At 46.6% G+C, this 20,103-nt stretch overlaps 1 protein-coding gene across 25 annotated transcripts in view; it reads left to right on the forward strand.

The window, feature by feature from the left end:
* PPFIBP2 (PPFIB scaffold protein 2) overlaps positions 1-20,103 on the forward strand; it is a 1,093,831-nt gene that overhangs the window by 1,009,691 nt on the left and 64,037 nt on the right. For 12 of the 25 annotated variants that reach the window (XM_086955895.1, XM_086955897.1, XM_086955882.1 and 9 more), the window contains one exon: positions 4,496-4,528. The exons of the other annotated variants lie outside the window; for them this stretch is intronic. In XM_086955895.1, coding sequence (XP_086812021.1) covers positions 4,496-4,528 — 33 coding nt within the window. The remainder of the gene's footprint in view (positions 1-4,495; positions 4,529-20,103) is intronic. 25 annotated transcript variants of the gene reach the window in all.

Below are 20,103 nucleotides of genomic sequence, written 5' to 3' on the forward strand. Positions count from 1 at the left end.
CATACATTTACTATTCTAATTCCACATTCACTAAATTGATTTTGTGCATGCGGGTATCCTGCAGTCAATATTTTTGTAGTGGATATTACATAGTCAGTATTGTGGTGGTACACTGTATCTGAGAATACAAGTAGCTTACAACCCTTCACTGTCAGTGTCAACATCTGGCATAATATTAAATGTTGATTAAATTAGATCAAAACTAGAGAACATGTAAAATAATATAATATAATGTTAAATATTATAAATGGTTATATCGAAAAGGAAAGCTGCTGCCATACGGTCTTATTTTTAACTGGCTTCCGCAAAACACAAGACTTCGCAACAAAGACAGAAATGAACCCTGAAAACAATTTACAACTCCTTCCTGAATTCATGCTCGGAGATATATGAAAAAAGCCAGGAAGAAGGACCCTTCTTAATGAGAATCCTATCACGGATGTCTAGCTCTTTACCAAGATTGTGGCGATATCAAAAATGTATTTGATCTAGCCAGGTAGATATTCTCAATACAAAACACCGACAGCAAAGAATAACGATTTATTGAGCTGATTCCGGATACATTTCAGTCTGGCCCAAAAAACTAAAATTCGGAATTTTGTAAGAGCAAATTACTAAATCCCTCCGTACATTTTTAACAAAACCTGGTTTAATACAGCACCATTATCTCACAGTACCAGACAGAACATGAAATACAATACCAAAATCCTTTTACGGAGAATAGTTTTCTGGATTAAGAGACTCCAGACCATGATGCCACATGGTCTTAACGATAAATTTGAAATGGCATGTTTCCTTTGAAATTCCAATTGGTGTAATCTGAAAACACCCTGGGACCCCATATCCTCACGTTAGGGCTAAACAGCACATAGTGACAAATATTTTTCAGCGCACTAAATACCCCTCTCCATATACATACAGTGCACATACATTGAGATAACACGAGTGCAGGATACTTATGTAATGGGAGGAAGAGAATTAATGGTACATACCATCATGTGAATGCATTTTGATTACTTGTGTTTTAGTATAATTGATATAGGTTATCTCAATTTGCACATAAATTGAGATAACACGTGTTTAAGTCATTCATGCAATAGGAGGAAGAAAAATTGTTTGCACATACCATCATGTCAAGGCATTTGGATTGTCCATGTTTTAATGTACTATTGATGCATGCTTGGTTTTCATCTGAATTCGAAATGTACAACTACTTAAGGGGCATGCATATCTTTACTAACAGCTGTACTTGACTGCACAAGGTGCTTATAATGTTGTCTTAACATGCTATTTGAGCATTTACTATTGTATTTGACACGTTAATAGGGTGAATCATTTCCGCTTTAAATCATCAGAGTCTTTGAATATCTTCATGTTCCAGCAGTCGGCTTTTTTTGATAACACAATGATCGTACTTCATTTACGTGCATTCTCTCTGGTCTTTTACGAGCATTCTCTCCTGTCTCGCCCGTTTGTTGACATTGATAGTTGAGTCCTTCTTCTGTGCTACCAATAGCGTAGTTTCGTCACTCTTGACGCCGTATGTTTTGAACCTCAGGCGTGGAAGAAAATAGCGTTCAGCGAGGTTTGAGAATTGTGTGTGAACCTAGCGGTCGGGTTGCCGGATACAGGAGTAGTTGTCTACATTCATGGTAAGATAAAAGTGAATTATCTTTCCCATGCGTACCAGGACTTTCTCGATAACGGACATACCTTAGTGACAGTTTGACTATTTCTTTGTAGTCTTTTTGAGCCGAAGTATTTCAATTTAGAGAGATCCTCACGGCATATATTGATAAATAGTGTTACGGAGGAAGCGCATTGACTAGGTCAGTGATTGGATTTAGATACCGGTATGTTTATAAACGGACGGTCGGGATGTTGTCTCCAGTTCAATCGATCACAGTGAGTCTTAACTATAGGTCTGTTGTTATTACAGTGTCAGTGCGTTTGTGACAACCATATGTAGCAGTCAATTTACGTCACTCCATGCCCACCAACAGTTGAGCGCCCATTGGTTCGTGTATTTGCCATTCATAATGGTTGCAAGGTAGCAGGCCAGGGTGCTGTAGTTATGTCTTTCTTACAGGTGTTACACAACATCGCCAGTTTCTACCGGCTTTTACTTCAAAAAAGACGCAACAGTGTATATTGACCAAGTATGTGTTGTATTTTTTCGTATTTGACATAAACATCGTGATTTAGTTTATGAGCATTGTTCACTCAAAATCATTCCCAATTTCCTTCCTTCTTTCATCGTTTTTAGATTTTAAATAGAACCTGTCTGTGCGAGGAAAGTAAGTGTCGCGTGTTTCACATTTTCTCACAGAGCTCTAAGGTGGAGGGTGCATGTCACTGTGTGTATGACCATAGAAATGTTCTATTAACAAACATAGGACTGTGCACAATGTGCAACATTTGAATTGTTTTCCTTTTTCTCTTATAGAATACCCCTAATGAAGGGACTAATAACGTCCCAAAATGCATTAGGTTCTTCAATCGCCACATAAAAAAATTTGTTGTACTACCGATTGGTTGTAATATAGTTTATTGTTTCGTCAATTTGTAATGAGCTCATACTTGATGCTGTAATGTATATTATTTGAACTGAGCAGATGAATTATTAAGAACGTTTGGTTTAACGTCTATACTGTATAAGCTGTAGTGCGTGTTGTAGTCCTATCCGCCACTTTGGGACTAGGCCACTTTCCTATTAGTTTCGCATATGCTTCGCAGGCATATTCCACAACACAGCACACATATCAATCTAACTCTGTTTAACCTGAGTAACATTGTGCGCTCTTCACCAACATTATTCACTGATGAAGATATACATATAATTTTTTAGTTAGGTGAAAATTTTACTGAGAATATAATGTTTTAAACTAAAAAGAAAAACACTGGAACTCACCAGTTATAGTTACCTAACTATATTTACTGGCATAGAGAACTACCATGAACAGTGTTGTCATCAATGATGTCATTTCAAAAGTTGCAGTGATGCTATCAGTGATGTAGAGCATGTCATGAGTGATATAATATGAGGACTGATTACCTGTGCTTGGCGAGGGCGCGAGTTACAGCTACTAGAGATACCAATAACTGATTGAATTCAGTGTTTTTTTTTTAGGTTAAAACGTTAGATTGTCCCTGAAATGTTTACCTAACGATAATGTCACTTAAATCTGTGTTTTAATTTAAATTTCTAAAGGTTTTTAAAGTAGAGGAATATTTTATTTCTATTCATAAAATCACCCCGCTGCAAATTGCCTGGCCTGCGGCAAGGCCCTGCATCCAACCCTGCAGGCATCCAACCCTCCGCCGATCAGCCTTAAGCGTGCAGTTTGTCTTTCACTTTTGGCCTCACTCAGGCTGACTGCAGCCCCCGGGGCTTATTTGTGTAAAAACAAAAAAAGGGGAGGGGTAGGTGGTACACTGTCCCCTTCCCTGAGCCTTTGCAGCCCCATGGGGACCCCATATTATTATTTTTTTTTTAACCCCTTCCATGCTGATGACGAACCCCAGCCATCATGCACTACGGTGCTCGTGTGCTGATGACGGCTGGGGTTCGTCACGGCCCGCCCCTGTTTGTGCTGTTTACAGCACACCAGGGGAATCGCGACCGCATGGAAAGGGTTAAGGGGGGTATGTGCGTGCCCCCGAGTGCTGTAAATTTTAATTTGGGGAGGGGAAAGCGCAGCCCCCTCTCCAAGACTACTTGGTCCCAGGAACCCCATACCTCATGTTCTTATTTTTTCTTAAGTGAGGGGGGCACACTGGCCCTCTCCTCGTAACTCTTTGGGCCCGTGGACCCGATCTCCTGGACCTTTTGCTTTTGAAGGGAAGGAGATCTGCGGCGCTGCGGGATTGACATTGACAACGTGTTTGTTACTTGTTTATTATGTGTTTAGTACTTTGAAATGCAGCGGCTTCATGTGAGAACTCAATATGTCTTCCAGTTTTAAATCTGGATTGTAAAGCCCTTGGTCAACTGCCCCAGAATTTGGAACATGGATTTGCTGATACGAAGAACAATTGTTCCAAATACTGTCTCGTTACTCTTATGCTGCATATGTAATGCCAATATTCCTGGGTGAAAACAGACTTACAGTCTCTAGTAAATCAAGGCTTTCCTCTATTGTGAATGTTCAATGTTTTTCACGAAATCCATATTGAGTAACAACTGCTAAAGTGTGACTAAATTTGGAAATGCTACTGAATGTAACCAATTATTGATTGGAAAGGTTGGCATAGAATTAAGGTTTAACAAGATATTGCAATTTAAATCGGAACACCAGATGCTTGCAACAAGTATGTGGGCCCTAAGTATTTAAACAAAAAACTATAATCAGGGGAGGAATATCATCTGTCCTGCTTTCTGTTTTAATTTGCTAAAACACTTGCTCATTTACTCTTTGCTTTTCTATAACTTTATTTTGCTGGTATTTCCTCTTTCCTTCATCCTGTACCTTTCTGCTTTTTGGAATGATTGAAGATTTCGGCAGAAGTGCAAGCGCGCCTTTACTAGGTACTGTATTTGGTGTGGTTAATGATTTGAATTGTCTGTTTGAAGTCATTTTTTGTTTAAAATTACAGTGGTGCATGTTAATTTTCTGCCATTACTTTGATTGTTTTTAGCCCAAATGATAAGGAATTGCATGAACTTAAAGCAAAGTTTTTTTTACTAAAATTATGTGATTACTAATGTTTGCTATTAGTTCGTGATTTCTACTGGAGTATCTTTTCCATTTTTAAGTAGGAAAATGCTTTTATTTAAAAAAAATTGTATTAGATTCCCACTTTTGAAAGTACTTTCAGGCAATGGTGAACGCCTACAGCCCACTGCAAAACAATGAGAAAGATGGCAAGTAACCCTCATGCATACATCATGCCCCACACGGGGCGTTCGTTTCTGCTGTTGAAGTCATTAGATAACTGCACCCTACTCTAGGCACTCTTGAAGCCGATGGTTTGGTACCCCCCTTTTCTGTGCATTCATAGTACCGATATCAATTTATTACAGATATCAATTTCTCAGTGTCAAATATGTCTTTTGATGAAAGGACACACATTGAGGGTCTCTCAAAAACTCTCAGTTGAACAAGTAAGACCCTGTCGGTCATTTGTACCTTAAAACCATTGTTGTTTCTGCCTCGCAACAGATCAATTGATTCAACTAACGGGTGCCTTTACTTTAAGAATTCTAATCAGGTACAGAGTTGAGCGCTTTATGGCTCACCCATTTCTAGTCAATGCATGAACTGAATAATCTTATTTTGTTTTTCTCGGTGGTGGCTTCAGTGCCAGTGCTGTTTTTTTTTCTCAGTTGCTATCATTGACGGATGGTCTAATTTTTCCTTTACAAGCTATTCTGAGTGCTTGGCAAGGTAGGAGCTGGAGCTCCGGGGCACCAGGTTGAGAGTAAACCTTTGTGAGGCATAAAGTGGGAACCCTACATCCTAACCGTAACACCTGTGGTGCTATCATCATTTTACGTTGTGGCAGGGAATAGTTTGGACCAGTTTTACGGAAGACTCAAGCTCTCTGGACCCCTACGGTTTAAGCTGTGCTCCATTTCAGCATGCAAGCTATTGATAGTCATTTTACTCTGGCGTTTTGCTTGATTGATTTTTAAATTCTGGTTCGAAGAAGGTAGAGCACATCTGGCATGGTCTGTTCCTGATGAATACTCAGGCAGCATCATCTGGGTATATTATTATACTAAATCTTTATGACATGGTAGAGAAAAGAGGAGAGACTGATCTTTATGTCAGCTATTCCAAACCCCCCTCAAAGCCCTGTTTATGGGATGCACCAGTAGGAAAACCAATGCTTTCTCAATGTATGGACGGCTGACTATTGTCTTTGGCTTACTGTTTAGTAGTGTGCAATAAGGGGCAAGACTTATGGACTGGAAGTATCGGGGGTAAATCAACAGTGGCATGTTTATATTTATAAAATCTGATCATTTATTAGCTACTAAATACAAAAGTATTAAACAAAGTGTGGAGTTAAATGCCCAACTATTCCAAAGAAGGTCTGTGAAAGCAGCCATTAAAAGGAGCTCATTACTAGTTCATTAAAAAAGGTAAACTAGTCATGACTTTATCATTTTAGAAGAATGTCAGACGTTTTCACTGGACCTAGTCTCTTTCTTGGAGAAATAAGTTAAGCAATGAGATGCGTTCCCTGGTCCTAGTCTGAAAATAGTTTCACAAGGCTGGGTATGCACATTGGCCATTTCATTGAAGAAGACAATGAATGTAGAAAGTGCTCGCAGCAACAGAATGTGTATCTGTATGGCTAATACTAAATGCAACATATAGTGCACTAAGTGGCTACTGGCAGCAGTTCACTCTTTGTGCATTTTATGGAGCTTCTCTCTTCCCTTAAGACAGGGTTGCTGGGCTGAGGCTCAGCTACCCTCGCGGACCTTAGATGAAGTTTGGACAACCTGTGGTAAACATGGTTGCAAGTGCTCAAAGAGCTCCACCTTATGAGTGGTGTTTGAGCAATCCACTGACATTGAATCTTCATTAAGTCAGTGTAGGCACTCCTCCACCTTGGTCTTTTTATATAAGGCTAGACTTGCTGTCAGACTGTGTAAGGGAACTGCAGGAACCATGCGTAACTGATCTTCATGTTTGTTGAGTAAAAAAGAAAATGGAGGCACCACATCTGTAGCAACTAAACCCTTGCCTGAAATGGGCTTATTTGAAAACTGATGAATTCTCTTATAACTGCACGAATAGCTAATACACGGGCAGATCAGATGGGCGACTGCCCCTTAAATAGATGAAGATAAAGCTTCATGTGAAGAAGACCTCTTTTCAGCTGAAAGTGTGACATGAATGCATCAAAGGACGTAAGGGATCTCTGATGGATCCTAAATTGGGTTGCTTTTCTGCTGGCTTAGGTAGATTATAACTTCTTTATCCCTAATATGATCACATACATAAGCTACCCATCTGAAAATCAACGTAGCTTCAATTCTGCTGAGCTACAACTCGGATATCTCTAATATTCATTGTTAGACGGACCGGGAGGGTCGGCCGAGTAAAAGGGGAGAGGTCTCCAGGGAGGGCCGTCTCCAGCGATCGTACAGACAAGTAACTTCCCCCCCACAGACGGACACCACACAAGGATAAGGTTAAACGATACTTTATCAGCAATTCTTTGAGTACGGCCAAATGATACAAGGAGGTCTGGACTCAGGGGTCCCCTCGGTTCTAGTCTCTGGTTCGGGGAAGGGGTAGCGGGACAGTCTTGTTACCAAAGGGGTGGATGGATAGCTCTCAATCCTCGAGCTCGGCGTTCTAGATGGTCGGGCCGCGGCGGAGCCAGCAGGTCCCGAGATGGTTGAAGGTAGCGACGGTCCGCGGCGGAGCCAGCAGGTCCCGAGATGGTTGAAGGTAGCGACGGTCCGCGGCGGAGCCAGCAGGTCCCGAGATGGTTGAAGGTAGCGACGGTCCGCGGCGGAGCCAGCAGGTCCCGATGACGATGAAGGTTTACGAAGGTTGCGGCAGCGCCAGCAGGCAGGACGATGGTTCACAAAGTAGGGCTACGGCAGCGCCAGTAGTCCGTCAAGGATGAGTTCTTCTCTGCGTCTCTCGACTCCAGGATACAACTGCCTTCCTGCTCTGGAGCTGCCTCAGTTATAGGACCGTCGCCCTTTGATGTCCGGACCCTCGCACTTGGAGGTCGGGGGGTCCAGGATGAGGGAGTTCAGACACCCAGCAGGGGGGTGGAGCCGGCGCCCGGGGAGGCTGGGGGCGAGCGGTACCTGGCGGGGGGAGAGCCATCGACACCTCTTCTCCCATTGACCTGCCAAGTAGTCCGCTTACCTCCTGGGTGGATGGTGGTGCCGGGATGTCTGAGGCCTGGCCAGGCCCAGGGTTAGGGTCGATCGGAGGCCACGCGGCCTCGTGGTGCATTGTCCAAGATGGCGCCCAGGTCGGCCGCGCGGGCCAGTAGTGGATCGGGCCCAAGAGGTCGAGATGTTCAGAGGCAGGGGTCCCGGAGGGGACGGAAAACGTGAAGAGGTGGTGTGTAACACTTGAGGGACCGGGCTCGGGCCTGGTCGGGCAGAGGGGGAGCGGGCCCTTCATGTGGCCTGTCCAACATGCGTCCCCCCCAGCTGAAGGCGGGGAGAGTCACCCATCCTCTTGGGGACTCTCCTCGTCGAGGCGGAAAAAGCGTGACAGGCCATCCGCGTTGGCGTGGTCTTGTCCAGGTCGATGTTCCACAGTGAAGTCCATCCCCTGTAGGGAGATGGACCAACGTAGCAGTTTTGGGTTCTCCCCCCGCATCTGCATCAGCCACTGCAGGGGTCGATGGTCGGTCTGTACCCGAAAGTGTGTGCCAAAAAGATAGGGCCGGAGCTTTTTGAGGGCCCATACCACGGCGAAGGCCTCTCTCTCGATGGTGCTCCAGCGTTGTTCTCTAGGCAGGAGTCGCCGGCTGATGAAGGCCACTGGCTGATCAAGGCCTTCGGGGTTCACTTGAGACAGGACCGCCCCAATGCCGTGGTCGGAGGCATCCGTCTGGACGACGAAATCCCGGCTGTAGTCGGGGGCCTGGAGCACAGGGGCGGAGCACATGGCGGCCTTCAGTTGTTCGAAGGCTGTTTGACAATCTGGGGTCCAGTTGACCTTCTGTGGTTGATTTTTGGACGTGAGTTCTGTGAGGGGCCCCACTATGCTACCATAGTCCTTCACGAACCGGCGGTAATAGCCCGTGAGTCCCAGAAAGGCGCGTACCTCGGTCTGGGTGATGGGGGGCTGCCAGGACTGGATGGCAGCGATCTTGAGCTGTAGAGGGGCCACCAGGCCGCTTCCCACCTGGTGTCCGAGGTAGGTCACGGACCCCTGACCAATCTGGCATTTGCTGGCCTTGATCGTGAGGCCAGCTCGCTGAAGGGCCTGTAGCACCTCTCGGAGGTGGTGGAGGTGGTCGGACCAGTGGTGGCTGTATACAGCGATGTCGTCTAGGTAGGCGGCACTGAATCCTTCGAGTCCGGCCAAGACCTGATTAACGAGTCGCTGAAACGTTGCTGGGGCATTCTTCATGCCGAAGGGCATGACTTTGAAATGATAATGGCCGTCAGGAGTGGAAAACGCAGATCGTTCTTGGGCCCGGGGTGTGAGGCCGATCTGCCAGTAGCCCGCCGTCAGGTCGAAAATGCTGAGGTAGCGGGCAGCTCCCATGCGGTCGATTAGCTCATCTGCCCGGGGGATGGGATGTGCGTCTGTTCTGGTGACCGCATTCAAGCCCCGGTAGTCGACGCAGAACCGGAGTTCCGGCGTGGTGCCGGGGGTGGCTGCTTTGGGGACCAGTACTACTGGGCTGGCCCAGGGGCTGTCTGAGGGCTCAATGACCCCGAGCGTGAGCATCTTGGTTACTTCTTCTTGAATGCAGGCCCGTACCCGATCTGGTACGCGGTAGGCCCGGTGGCGGATAGGGGGGCTGTCCCCCGTGTCCACGTCGTGCACACACCAGGAGGTGACACCTGGGGTGAGGGAGAACAGGCTGGCAAACTGCAGCAGGAGGTCTCGACATTCTTGGCGTTGTTCCAGGGTGAGGGCCTCCGAGAGTTGGACCCCGTCCACGGAGCCGTCTTTCTGCCGAGTCCGTAGGAGGTCAGGGAGGGGTTCGGAGTCTTCTTTGGCTCCATTGTCTGTGGCCATCAGGAGGCTGAGTTCTGAACGCACGAAATGGGGTTTCAGTCTATTAGCGTGGAGGACCCGGAGGGGGTTCCGTGAAGATTCCATGTCGATGAGATAGGTGACAGGGCCCTTGCGCTCAACTACTTTGAAGGGCCCCGTCCACTTGTCTTGCAGGGCGCATGGTTCGGTGGGGGGCATCACCCATACTTGTTGGCCGGGTTCAAATTCGATGGAGGAGGCATTTTGGTCATACCACTTTTTCATGTCCTCTTGACTGGCCTCCAAGTTTGCTTTTGCCAGCTCTCTGAACCGTCGGGTCTGGTTGCGGAGGGTTTTTAGTTTGCGGCCGCTCTTCCCACTGGCTTGGCACGTGGGGCAAGATCGGCAATGCTGGAGTACATCATTCCTCATTTTAGGCCAGAAGAAGTGGGTCACTAGGCGGCTGTAAGTTTTATCCTGACCCAGGTGTCCAGCCAGGGGGACATCGTGGGCCAGATTTAGCAGGAAGTCTCTAAAACGGAGGGGTACTACTAGCACCCGACTGGCCCCCAACTCTGCGATCCTTTGTTCACTGTATAGCAGATCATTGTCCCAATAGACCCAGTGTGTTCCGGAGGTATCCCCTGCGTTCTGGGCGAGGGCTTGTTGGCGGAGTCCCTCGAGGGAGGGACAGGTCTTCTGCTCTTCGCGAAACTGCTCCTGTGTGGGCCCCCCCTCTTGATGCCACTGGTCGAGGCCCGAGAGGCCCGGAGGTTGAGCTGGTTCTGGGGGGACGGCACGGTCGGCGTCTTCGACTGGAGCGACCGGGGGAGGCGGCGCCGGCCATTCAGGTTCCTCGGGTCGGAGATTGGCACGGGCGGCCATGGACCGGGTGGTGACGCACGCCCAGTCCGGGATGCCTAACATCCCCAGGTGTTCCCTTCGTTCTACGGCTGCCCACGGAGAGCTTTCAAGGTCATTCCCCAGGAGGCAGTCTACGGGGGCATCATCTCGGACCGTCACCTTCAACATGCCGGAGACCCCTCCCCATTCGAAAGGGACGCAGGCCATCCGACACAGACTCTCCGAGTTATCGGCTGAACGGACAGGGCAGAGAATATTTGGTAGGAACTGTTCTGGGGTCACCAGGTGACAGTGGACGGCTGTCACGCTGGCCCCGGTGTCACGGAGGGCTTCGGCCCGGCGTCCATTGATGCTCACCCATTGGCTGTACTTCCGGGTGTTAGCGGGTAGGGGGACCTGCGGGACCATGTCTTTCCCCCCTAAGCAAGCTAGAGCCATGGCGGCTGGCTCCCATTCTTGATGTTCTTGCTCATATTCTTCTTGTTCCTCAGAGATCTGTTCTTCCCCCAGGGCAGCGGCAGCCACCTGGCGGGGTCTTGGGCTCTGGTTCTGTGGGCAATTTGGGTCGTTTGCGTAGTGGCCAACTCGCTGGCATCGGTGACACGTGACATTGGCCCTATATCCTGGTCGTGCCGGGGTGCTGCCCCGGTTGGCCGGGGGAGGGGTGCTGGCAGCGGGGGCGGCCGGAGTGCTGTCTTTTCCTCTTCCTTGGCCCCCCCTCCTCCTCCTCGGGGACGGTGCTGACCGTGGTGGTTTCGGTTCTGTTCATAGGACCCATTTCGGCCCACTCTGGTGATTTCCCACCGGTCAGCTTCGGCTGCGAGCTGCCGTGGATCAGACAATTTGCTGTCGAGGAGGTGCTGCCGGAGTTCGATGAAGCAATTGTTTGACAGATGCTCCCACACCATGAGATTGAAGAGCTGTTCGTAAGTTGTGACATTGCTTCCTTTGATCCAACCCTCGAAGGCTCTGCTGAAATAGTTAACGTACTCCACCCAAGTTGTACCCGGGATGCGGGTGCAGTCTCTGAACCTCTGGCGGTACATCTCGGGTGTGAGCCCATAGCGGGTGAGGAGGGCCGCTTTCATATGGTCATAGGAGGTCATCAGATGGTCCGGGAGCTGTAGCAGGGCATCGCGGCCCTCATTGAGGAATCTCCCCCATAGACCGGCTCCCCAGTCGCTTCGATCGATCCGGTGGGAGGTCATAGCTATTTCGTAGGCCTTGAACCATTGTTGGATGTCGTCCTCTCGGAAGTATTCTCGAACGACATCCTTGGGGATGTGTACCTTCTTATCTGTTGCTCCGGGGGTGCGGGGTTGCTCGGTCACCCCGGATTCCTTGTTCTGCTTGCGTAAGTCTATCTCAGCTAATTTGCGCTCATGTTCATATGCCAGTCTTTTTTCCTCGAGCTCTCTTTGTCTCTGTTTTTCCTCTCTTTCTTCTCGGAGTCTCAGATGTTCTAAGTTCAGTTTCTGTTCGGCCAACTTGAGTTCCCCATCCATTTTGAGCCGGGTCATTTCTAGTTCATGTAGTCTTGTTTTTTCTCGTTCCTGGATCTCGTCTTGCGAGAGACCCGTTCTTCGCTCCTCGGGAGCCGCGGTGTCTACTACTGCGATATTTTGGTCCGGGGGTCTGACGGCCCCGGTTTCTGCCCAGGACTCCAGGGCCTGTTTGAAATCATCTTTGGTACTTAGACCGGTGGTAGCGATACCTAGTTCGATGCAGAATTGTTTTAATTCACGATGGCTGTATTCTTCCAATTTCTCCATCTGAAATTTCTCGGTGGATCCGCTTTCTTTGGTTGTCATCGTGATTTCGTCGTGGGGTGAGCTACTCTCTGTACGATTATGCGGTGATTCGGATCGCGCCGCTGGCCACCAATGTTAGACGGACCGGGAGGGTCGGCCGAGTAAAAGGGGAGAGGTCTCCAGGGAGGGCCGTCTCCAGCGATCGTACAGACAAGTAACTTCCCCCCCACAGACGGACACCACACAAGGATAAGGTTAAACGATACTTTATCAGCAATTCTTTGAGTACGGCCAAATGATACAAGGAGGTCTGGACTCAGGGGTCCCCTCGGTTCTAGTCTCTGGTTCGGGGAAGGGGTAGCGGGACAGTCTTGTTACCAAAGGGGTGGATGGATAGCTCTCAATCCTCGAGCTCGGCGTTCTAGATGGTTGGGCCGCGGCGGAGCCAGCAGGTCCCGAGATGGTTGAAGGTAGCGACGGTCCGCGGCGGAGCCAGCAGGTCCCGAGATGGTTGAAGGTAGCGACGGTCCGCGGCGGAGCCAGCAGGTCCCGAGATGGTTGAAGGTAGCGACGGTCCGCGGCGGAGCCAGCAGGTCCCGATGACGATGAAGGTTTACGAAGGTTGCGGCAGCGCCAGCAGGCAGGACGATGGTTCACAAAGTAGGGCTACGGCAGCGCCAGTAGTCCGTCAAGGATGAGTTCTTCTCTGCGTCTCTCGACTCCAGGATACAACTGCCTTCCTGCTCTGGAGCTGCCTCAGTTATAGGACCGCCGCCCTTTGATGTCCGGACCCTCGCACTTGGAGGTCGGGGGGTCCAGGATGAGGGAGTTCAGACACCCAGCAGGGGGGTGGAGCCGGCGCCCGGGGAGGCTGGGGGCGAGCGGTACCTGGCGGGGGGAGAGCCATCGACACCTCTTCTCCCATTGACCTGCCAAGTAGTCCGCTTACCTCCTGGGTGGATGGTGGTGCCGGGATGTCTGAGGCCTGGCCAGGCCCAGGGTTAGGGTCGATCGGAGGCCACGCGGCCTCGTGGTGCATTGTCCAAGATGGCGCCCAGGTCGGCCGCGCGGGCCAGTAGTGGATCGGGCCCAAGAGGTCGAGATGTTCAGAGGCAGGGGTCCCGGAGGGGACGGAAAACGTGAAGAGGTGGTGTGTAACACTTGAGGGACCGGGCTCGGGCCTGGTCGGGCAGAGGGGGAGCGGGCCCTTCATGTGGCCTGTCCAACATTCATTGAAATATTGAGTTAATGAAAGCTGCAAATAATCCTCCAACAGACATTTGTATGAAATAAGGTATGGGACTTTACTGTTTAGTGCCAAAGCAATGCTTTGTATCTTTTGTCTTGTTAGCTGTATTGCTTTAGATTTACTGTACTCAAAACCCCAATAATTAAAGATTGCTATATCTCTTTTCTGTGCAAAAGATTGCTATATCTATTTTCTGTGCAAACCTGCTCAACTATTGTGTGAATTAATGAATTTTCTACATCTCAAACTTGTTGTGACTGTGTTTGCTACAGGCTTAGAGGCAACGGGGTCTGTTGCATTGAAAGACGCCTTTTATACCGCTTGCTGGCAAGGCATACCATTTGAAGAACTCGAGATTGCCATAGGCAGACTGTATACTAAAAATCAACTGCAGTGGTAGAATACAAATGTTAATATACATATACAGAATAATATAACCTTAATGATTCAAAAGCTAGTTCGATTATTGATAGTTGTATTTCTTGATTTATAGACCTCTGCGGAAAGGCATTTATAATAGATCAATGTTTGGGAAGCTTTGGTTATCTGTTTGAACTGGACAGAGGAGACAATACATGTTTACCTTTTTTTGTGTACCTCTGGTTTTTAGCACCTGCCTCTATAATCGAGATTGTTGTCTTTTAGCTGTTTGATTCCATTTTTGTGTAAACTCTAACCTCTTAGTATGAACATCAGGACTATAGCCCAGTTGGTCAGCCAGTGGAGAAGTATTTGGTACTTAAAAATCTGCATCAGTTCGTATTATATGTATCATAGAAGAGGAAAAGAAGCTGATTCCTTGGTAAAGACATTTCTTCATTTGATATAAACCTTTCCTTTGTATTGCACAAGCCTCTCTGATCTATGTGTGCCCTAGCTGCGTTTGTCCAGAAAACCCTTTTCAAACAACATCTGCCTGTTCAGACTTATAGCTATTGGTAGTAGCTTGTGTATTGCACAAGATGTAGCGAGCATAGACTTGTTTAGGCTTGATCAGTACATAGATCCTGCCACTGAAGTACATAATACCAGAACAACACACTTGCCAGTGCTGAGGAAATGATTTACACAAACTATTGCAATGGTGTACATGACAATAACATGGACACTAGCTTTATAAATTGCAACTTTTTAATTATTCTTTTTTATCTTGTATCTATTCAGTTATGCATCTTTTTTGTGCATGGGAATACAAAACATTCTATGTACATATATCTACACACAACCATGAAATACAAATAAACAAATAATACGGTATGTACAGTGAGTTCACAACTAACATGCAACACATTTGTGGCCGTCCATTCATACAAAACAATCAAACAAACAAACTGGTCCCAGTGCCAAAATAAACTTTTTGTTCAATGAAAGAATCGTCCGTTCTTTGCTTTATCTAGCATTCAATTGTACAAATTGTAAAATGAGCAAAAAAGTCTTTCTACTAGTTTCGCAAGATTATTTCAACTGAAACAGGAGAATGACCCGGGACCTGGTCAGTCGACGCGTTTCGAACCCTGTAGCTGGCGGGGTTCTCCTCAGGACCAAACAACAACTACAAAAAGAAAGGAAACAATCATGACTATGATGATCCTAAGAGCTCGACACCTCGTTCGCAACCTAGCCGCTATCAGCCTACCTTTAACGTTGGGTCATGGATCCAACCGATAATTGTATTCCAAACAGTGTAAAGAGTGATTTGGGGAGGGTGGAACTGAAACAAGTAGGAAAAACGAACAATAAGTGTGCTGCATTTAAAGACATACATGCTCGTCATGCTCTGTTTCACTCGTGTTATGTTGTATATGCGCTTACCTGCGCGGTTACAAAATGGGGGAATACTCCCAGGGGTCTGGTTCATAAGTTAATAAGTCGTTTCTGTGAAAACAATTGGAGAGCGTGTGTTAACGCCGTCCATCTGGCATTTCCATAAAGTTTTAGGGAGGACTTTTGTATTCGGATGGTGTGCTCCTTACCGTTAGTGGAGCTCCGCATCCATTCTCAGAGTTAAACGCTTCTTTGCTGGCGGGGAGGCTTCCTCCGTGAGTGCGGCTCTAAACCAAATAGCGTGTATCTGCAATAAACAAGAATGGAAGCGTGTGTCAGCGCTTACCATTCAGCGTTTCGTTCTGCAATAATCGGGATTGACAGGGGTCCCATCTGTTGCCCATTCTCACCGTTAGTCATGCTCTGTATTAGTCGTAGAAGTGGAACGCTTCTCGCGCTGTTCACTCCAGCCCTTTCGGTCTGTTGTGGCTGGGAGTGCAAACTCTCTCTTCCTGTTTGTGGGAATGGCTACAGGTGAAAGGATTGTGGGTGATGTAGTCCGTACTGCGAGAAATCGACAAACTTACGTAGTGGGTTTGTAAATTTCGGACATTTCGTTGAGTCCAGTTACTGCGGTGTTAAACTTCATTATTAGCATGGCTTCCCTCTGGTTTAGCCTTGCCTCGATATTGCCCCCTTGCGGGTCGTTCTCAATTTTGGACATCACCGTCCATTTGAACTTGGTTTTTTCATGTTTCCTGGCTAGCCCGTGATTAACTAGTGGTGCATTTTCCACTTCTCTCCGGAGTCTAGATTTATGTTGGGTAATGCGATGCCTGACTTCTTGGGTTGTTCTTCCTATGTATAACATAGGGCATGGACACATTACGGCATACACGACGTTTCTGGTTTTACAATTGGTAAAACTGTCATGTTTCCAGTTAATGTTGTTGAAGGAAAAAACTGACTCTTCTATCGTTTCTTCACAGCAGACACATGTTCCGCATTTGTGGTGCCCAGTCGTTGGGGGAAAACCGAATAGGCTTCTTATACATGGTTGGCCACACTTTTGTCTTTTTTATGTGCGTATAAGGGGGGGTGTTTTGAAGTCCTCGTGTAAGTCCTTTATTAGATGCCAGTTTGATGTCATCAGTTTCTTCAATTGATTAGTAGCCGGGCAGAACGTCGATACACAGACTAGTCGATTCTGTTCCACTTTAGGCTTGTTTTGTAAAAGGGATTCACGCGGTGTCCACCACGCCCTTTTCAATGAGGTTTTTAGTATTTTGTTGGGGTATCCTCGTTGGAGGAGTATTTCTTTGAGTTGGTTGGCATGGTCAAAGTAGTCCTCTTTACGTGAACAATTCCTACGCACCCTGAGGAATTGTCCGAACGGTAGGTTCTGTCTGAGGCTGCGTGGGTGGTTGCTCGAGTATAGTAATGCTTTATTCCTATCTTTATTCCTATCTGTCGTTTTTCTAAAGAGAGTGGTAACAAGGCCTCCCTCAAAAGGTTCAATTTTGACATCCAAAAAAGTGATGGAAGTGCTGGATGATGTGCAACTGAACTTTATGTCATTACTTCGTGAATTCAGCCAGTTTACAAACTGATTTAGGGTTTCGGGGCTGCCGGTCCAAATGAGGAATACATCGTCGATGTATCTCATATATCATCGACGATGTATTCCTCATTTGGACCGGCAGCCCCGAAACCCTAAATCAGTTTGTAAACTGTAAACTGGCTGAATTCACGAAGTAATGACATAAAGTTCAGTTGCACATCATCCAGCACTTCCACTCGAGCAACCACCCACGCAGCCTCAGACAGAACCTACCGTTTGGACAATTCCTCAGGGTGCGTAGGAATTGTTCACGTAAAGAGGACGACTTTGACCATGCCAACCAACTCAAAGAAAGACTCCTCCAACGAGGATACCCCAACAAAATACTAAAAACCTCATTGAAAAGGGCGTGGTGGACACCGCGTGAATCCCTTTTACAAAACAAGCCTAAAGTGGAACAGAAGCGACTAGTCTGTGTATCGACGTTCTGCCCGGCTACTAATCAATTGAAGAAACTGATGACATCAAACTGGCATCTAATAAAGGACTTACACGAGGACTTCAAAACACCCCCCTTATTCGCACATAAAAAAGACAAAAGTGTGGCCAACCATGTTGTGAGAGCCGCTTTGCCCATTGAGAAAAGCCCAAGTATAAGAAGCCTATTCGGTTTTCCCCCAACGACTGGGCACCACAAATGCGGAACATGTGTCTGCTGTGAAGAAACGATAGAAGAGTCAGTTTTTTCCTTCAACAACATTAACTGGAAGCATGACAGTTTTACCAATTGTAAAACCAGAAATGTCGTGTATGCCGTAATGTGTCCATGCCCTATGTTATACATAGGAAGAACAACCCAAGAAGTCAGGCATCGCATTACCCAACATAAATCTAGACTCCGGAGAGAAGTGGAAAATGCACCACTAGTTAATCACTGGCTAGCCAGGAAACATGAAAAAACCAAGTTCAAATGGACGGTGATGTCCAAAATTGAGAACGACCCACGAGGGGGCAATATCGAGGCAAGGCTAAACCAGAGGGAAGCCATGCTAATAATGAAGTTTAACACCACAGTAACTGGACTTAACGAAATGTCCGAAATTTACAAACCCACTACGTAAGTTTGTCGATTTCTCGCAGTACGGACTACATCACCCACAATCCTTTCACCTGTAGCCATTCCCACAAACAGGAAGAGAGAGTTTGCACTCCCAGCCACAACAGACCGAAAGGGCTGGAGTGAACAGCGCGAGAAGCGGTCCACTTCTACGACTAATACAGAGCATGACTAACGGTGAGAATGGGCAACAGATGGGACCCCTGTCAATCCCGATTATTGCAGAATGAAACGCTGAACGGTAAGCGCTGACACACGCTTCCATTCTCGTTTATTGCAGATACACACTATTTGGTTTAGAGCCGCACTCACGGAGGAAGCCTCCCCGCCAGCAAAGAAGCGTTTAACTCTGAGAATGGATGCGGAGCTCCACTAACGGTAAGAAGCACACCATCCGAATACAAAAGTCCTCCCTAAAACTTTATGGAAATGCCAGATGGACAGCGTTAACACACGCTCTCCAATTGTTTTCACAGAAACGACTTATTAACTTATGAACCAGACCCCTGGGAGTATTCCCCCATTTTCTAACCGCGCAGGTAAGCGCATATACAACATAACACGAGTGAAACAGAGCATGACGAGCATGTATGTCTTTAAATGCAGCACACTTATTGTTCGTTTTTCCTACTTGTTTCAGTTCCACCCTCCCCAAATCACTCTTTACACTGTTTGGAATACAATTACCGGTTGGAGCCATGACCCAACGTTAAAGGTAGTCTGATAGCGGCTAGGTTGCGAACGAGGTGTCGAGCTCTTAGGATCATCATAGTCATGATTGTTTCCTTTCTTTTTGTAGTTGTTGTTTGGTCCTGAGGAGAACCCTGCCAGCTACAGGGTTCGAAACGCGTCGACCGACCAGGTCCCGGGTCATTCCCCTGTTTCAGTTGAAATAATCTTGCGAAACCAGTAGAAAGACTTTTTTGCTTGTTTTACAATTTGTACAATTGAATGCTAGATAAAGCAAAGAACGGACGATTCTTTCATTGAACAAAAAGTTTATTTTGACACTGGGACCAGTTTGTTTGTTTGATTGTTTTGTATGAATGGACGGCCACGAATGTGTTGCATGTTAGTTGTGAACTCACTGTACATACCGTATTATTTGTTTATTTGTATTTCATGGTTGTGTGTAGATATATGTACATAGAATGTTTTGTATTCCCATGCACAAAAAAGATGCATAACTGAATAGATACAAGATAAAAAAGAATAATTAAAAAGTTGCAATTTATAAAGCTAGTGTCCATGTTATTGTCATGTACACCATTGCAATAGTTTGTGTAAATCATTTCCTCAGCACTGGCAAGTGTGTTGTTCTGTTATAGTTTACATTGGCTCAGCCTTGCTGAGTTTAGGAGCCAAGACCCTTTTTGTTTCCTAGACTGAAGTACATAAGATTGAAGAGCATGGGAAACGGCCATTACAACGCGGCCGTTTCCACGAATACCTTAACCACGCATGCATTACAACGCATGCGTGGTTACCACGCATACCTTTACTACGAGGTATGTAGTAAAGGCATATGTGCTACAGGTTAAAAAATTTAAAAAAGGGGGCTTGGGGGTTTTCCCCCTTCAAAATAAATCTCACCTGAAGTCACGTCGGGATATGCAGGCAATCGGCGTTGTTTAAGAGGAAACGGAAAGAAACTTTTGTTTCCTCTTAAAAACTTATGACATCACCACGGAAGAATTCGAGGAAAAGGTTATGCATTGAAATACCATTCCATTGTAATGCATGCGTGGTAAAGACATGGGTTGCAACGGAATGCGTTGTAAGAACATACAACCGAAGAGCATCAGTCCTAACACAGCACTTGCACTGTCATTACGGAATGTTGCTTACCTGACTCTCATTAAAAAGAATCTATATATCTTTCTAATATACATAATTAGGTTTGATGGTATGTGCATAAATCCATTGTGAAGGAATTACTTTCTAATAATTTCTAATAATTTCTCACATATGTATAAGCACAAACACTCACTCAGGCACACACAATTTAAGATTTTTGCTCTACTACTAAAAGACATGTTTTATTTGCACATGTTGCTTTCTTATCCGTGCTTTTCCTATTTGCTGGCTTGACCAGATGATACTTCTCAAGTTTGTGCATTAAATCCCCAACCACATCAATACTGACCATGCAT

The sequence above is a fragment of the Lissotriton vulgaris genome, chromosome 2_1 (genome assembly GCF_964263255.1).
Source record: "Lissotriton vulgaris chromosome 2_1, aLisVul1.2, whole genome shotgun sequence".
Lineage (NCBI taxonomy): Eukaryota > Metazoa > Chordata > Amphibia > Caudata > Salamandridae > Lissotriton > Lissotriton vulgaris.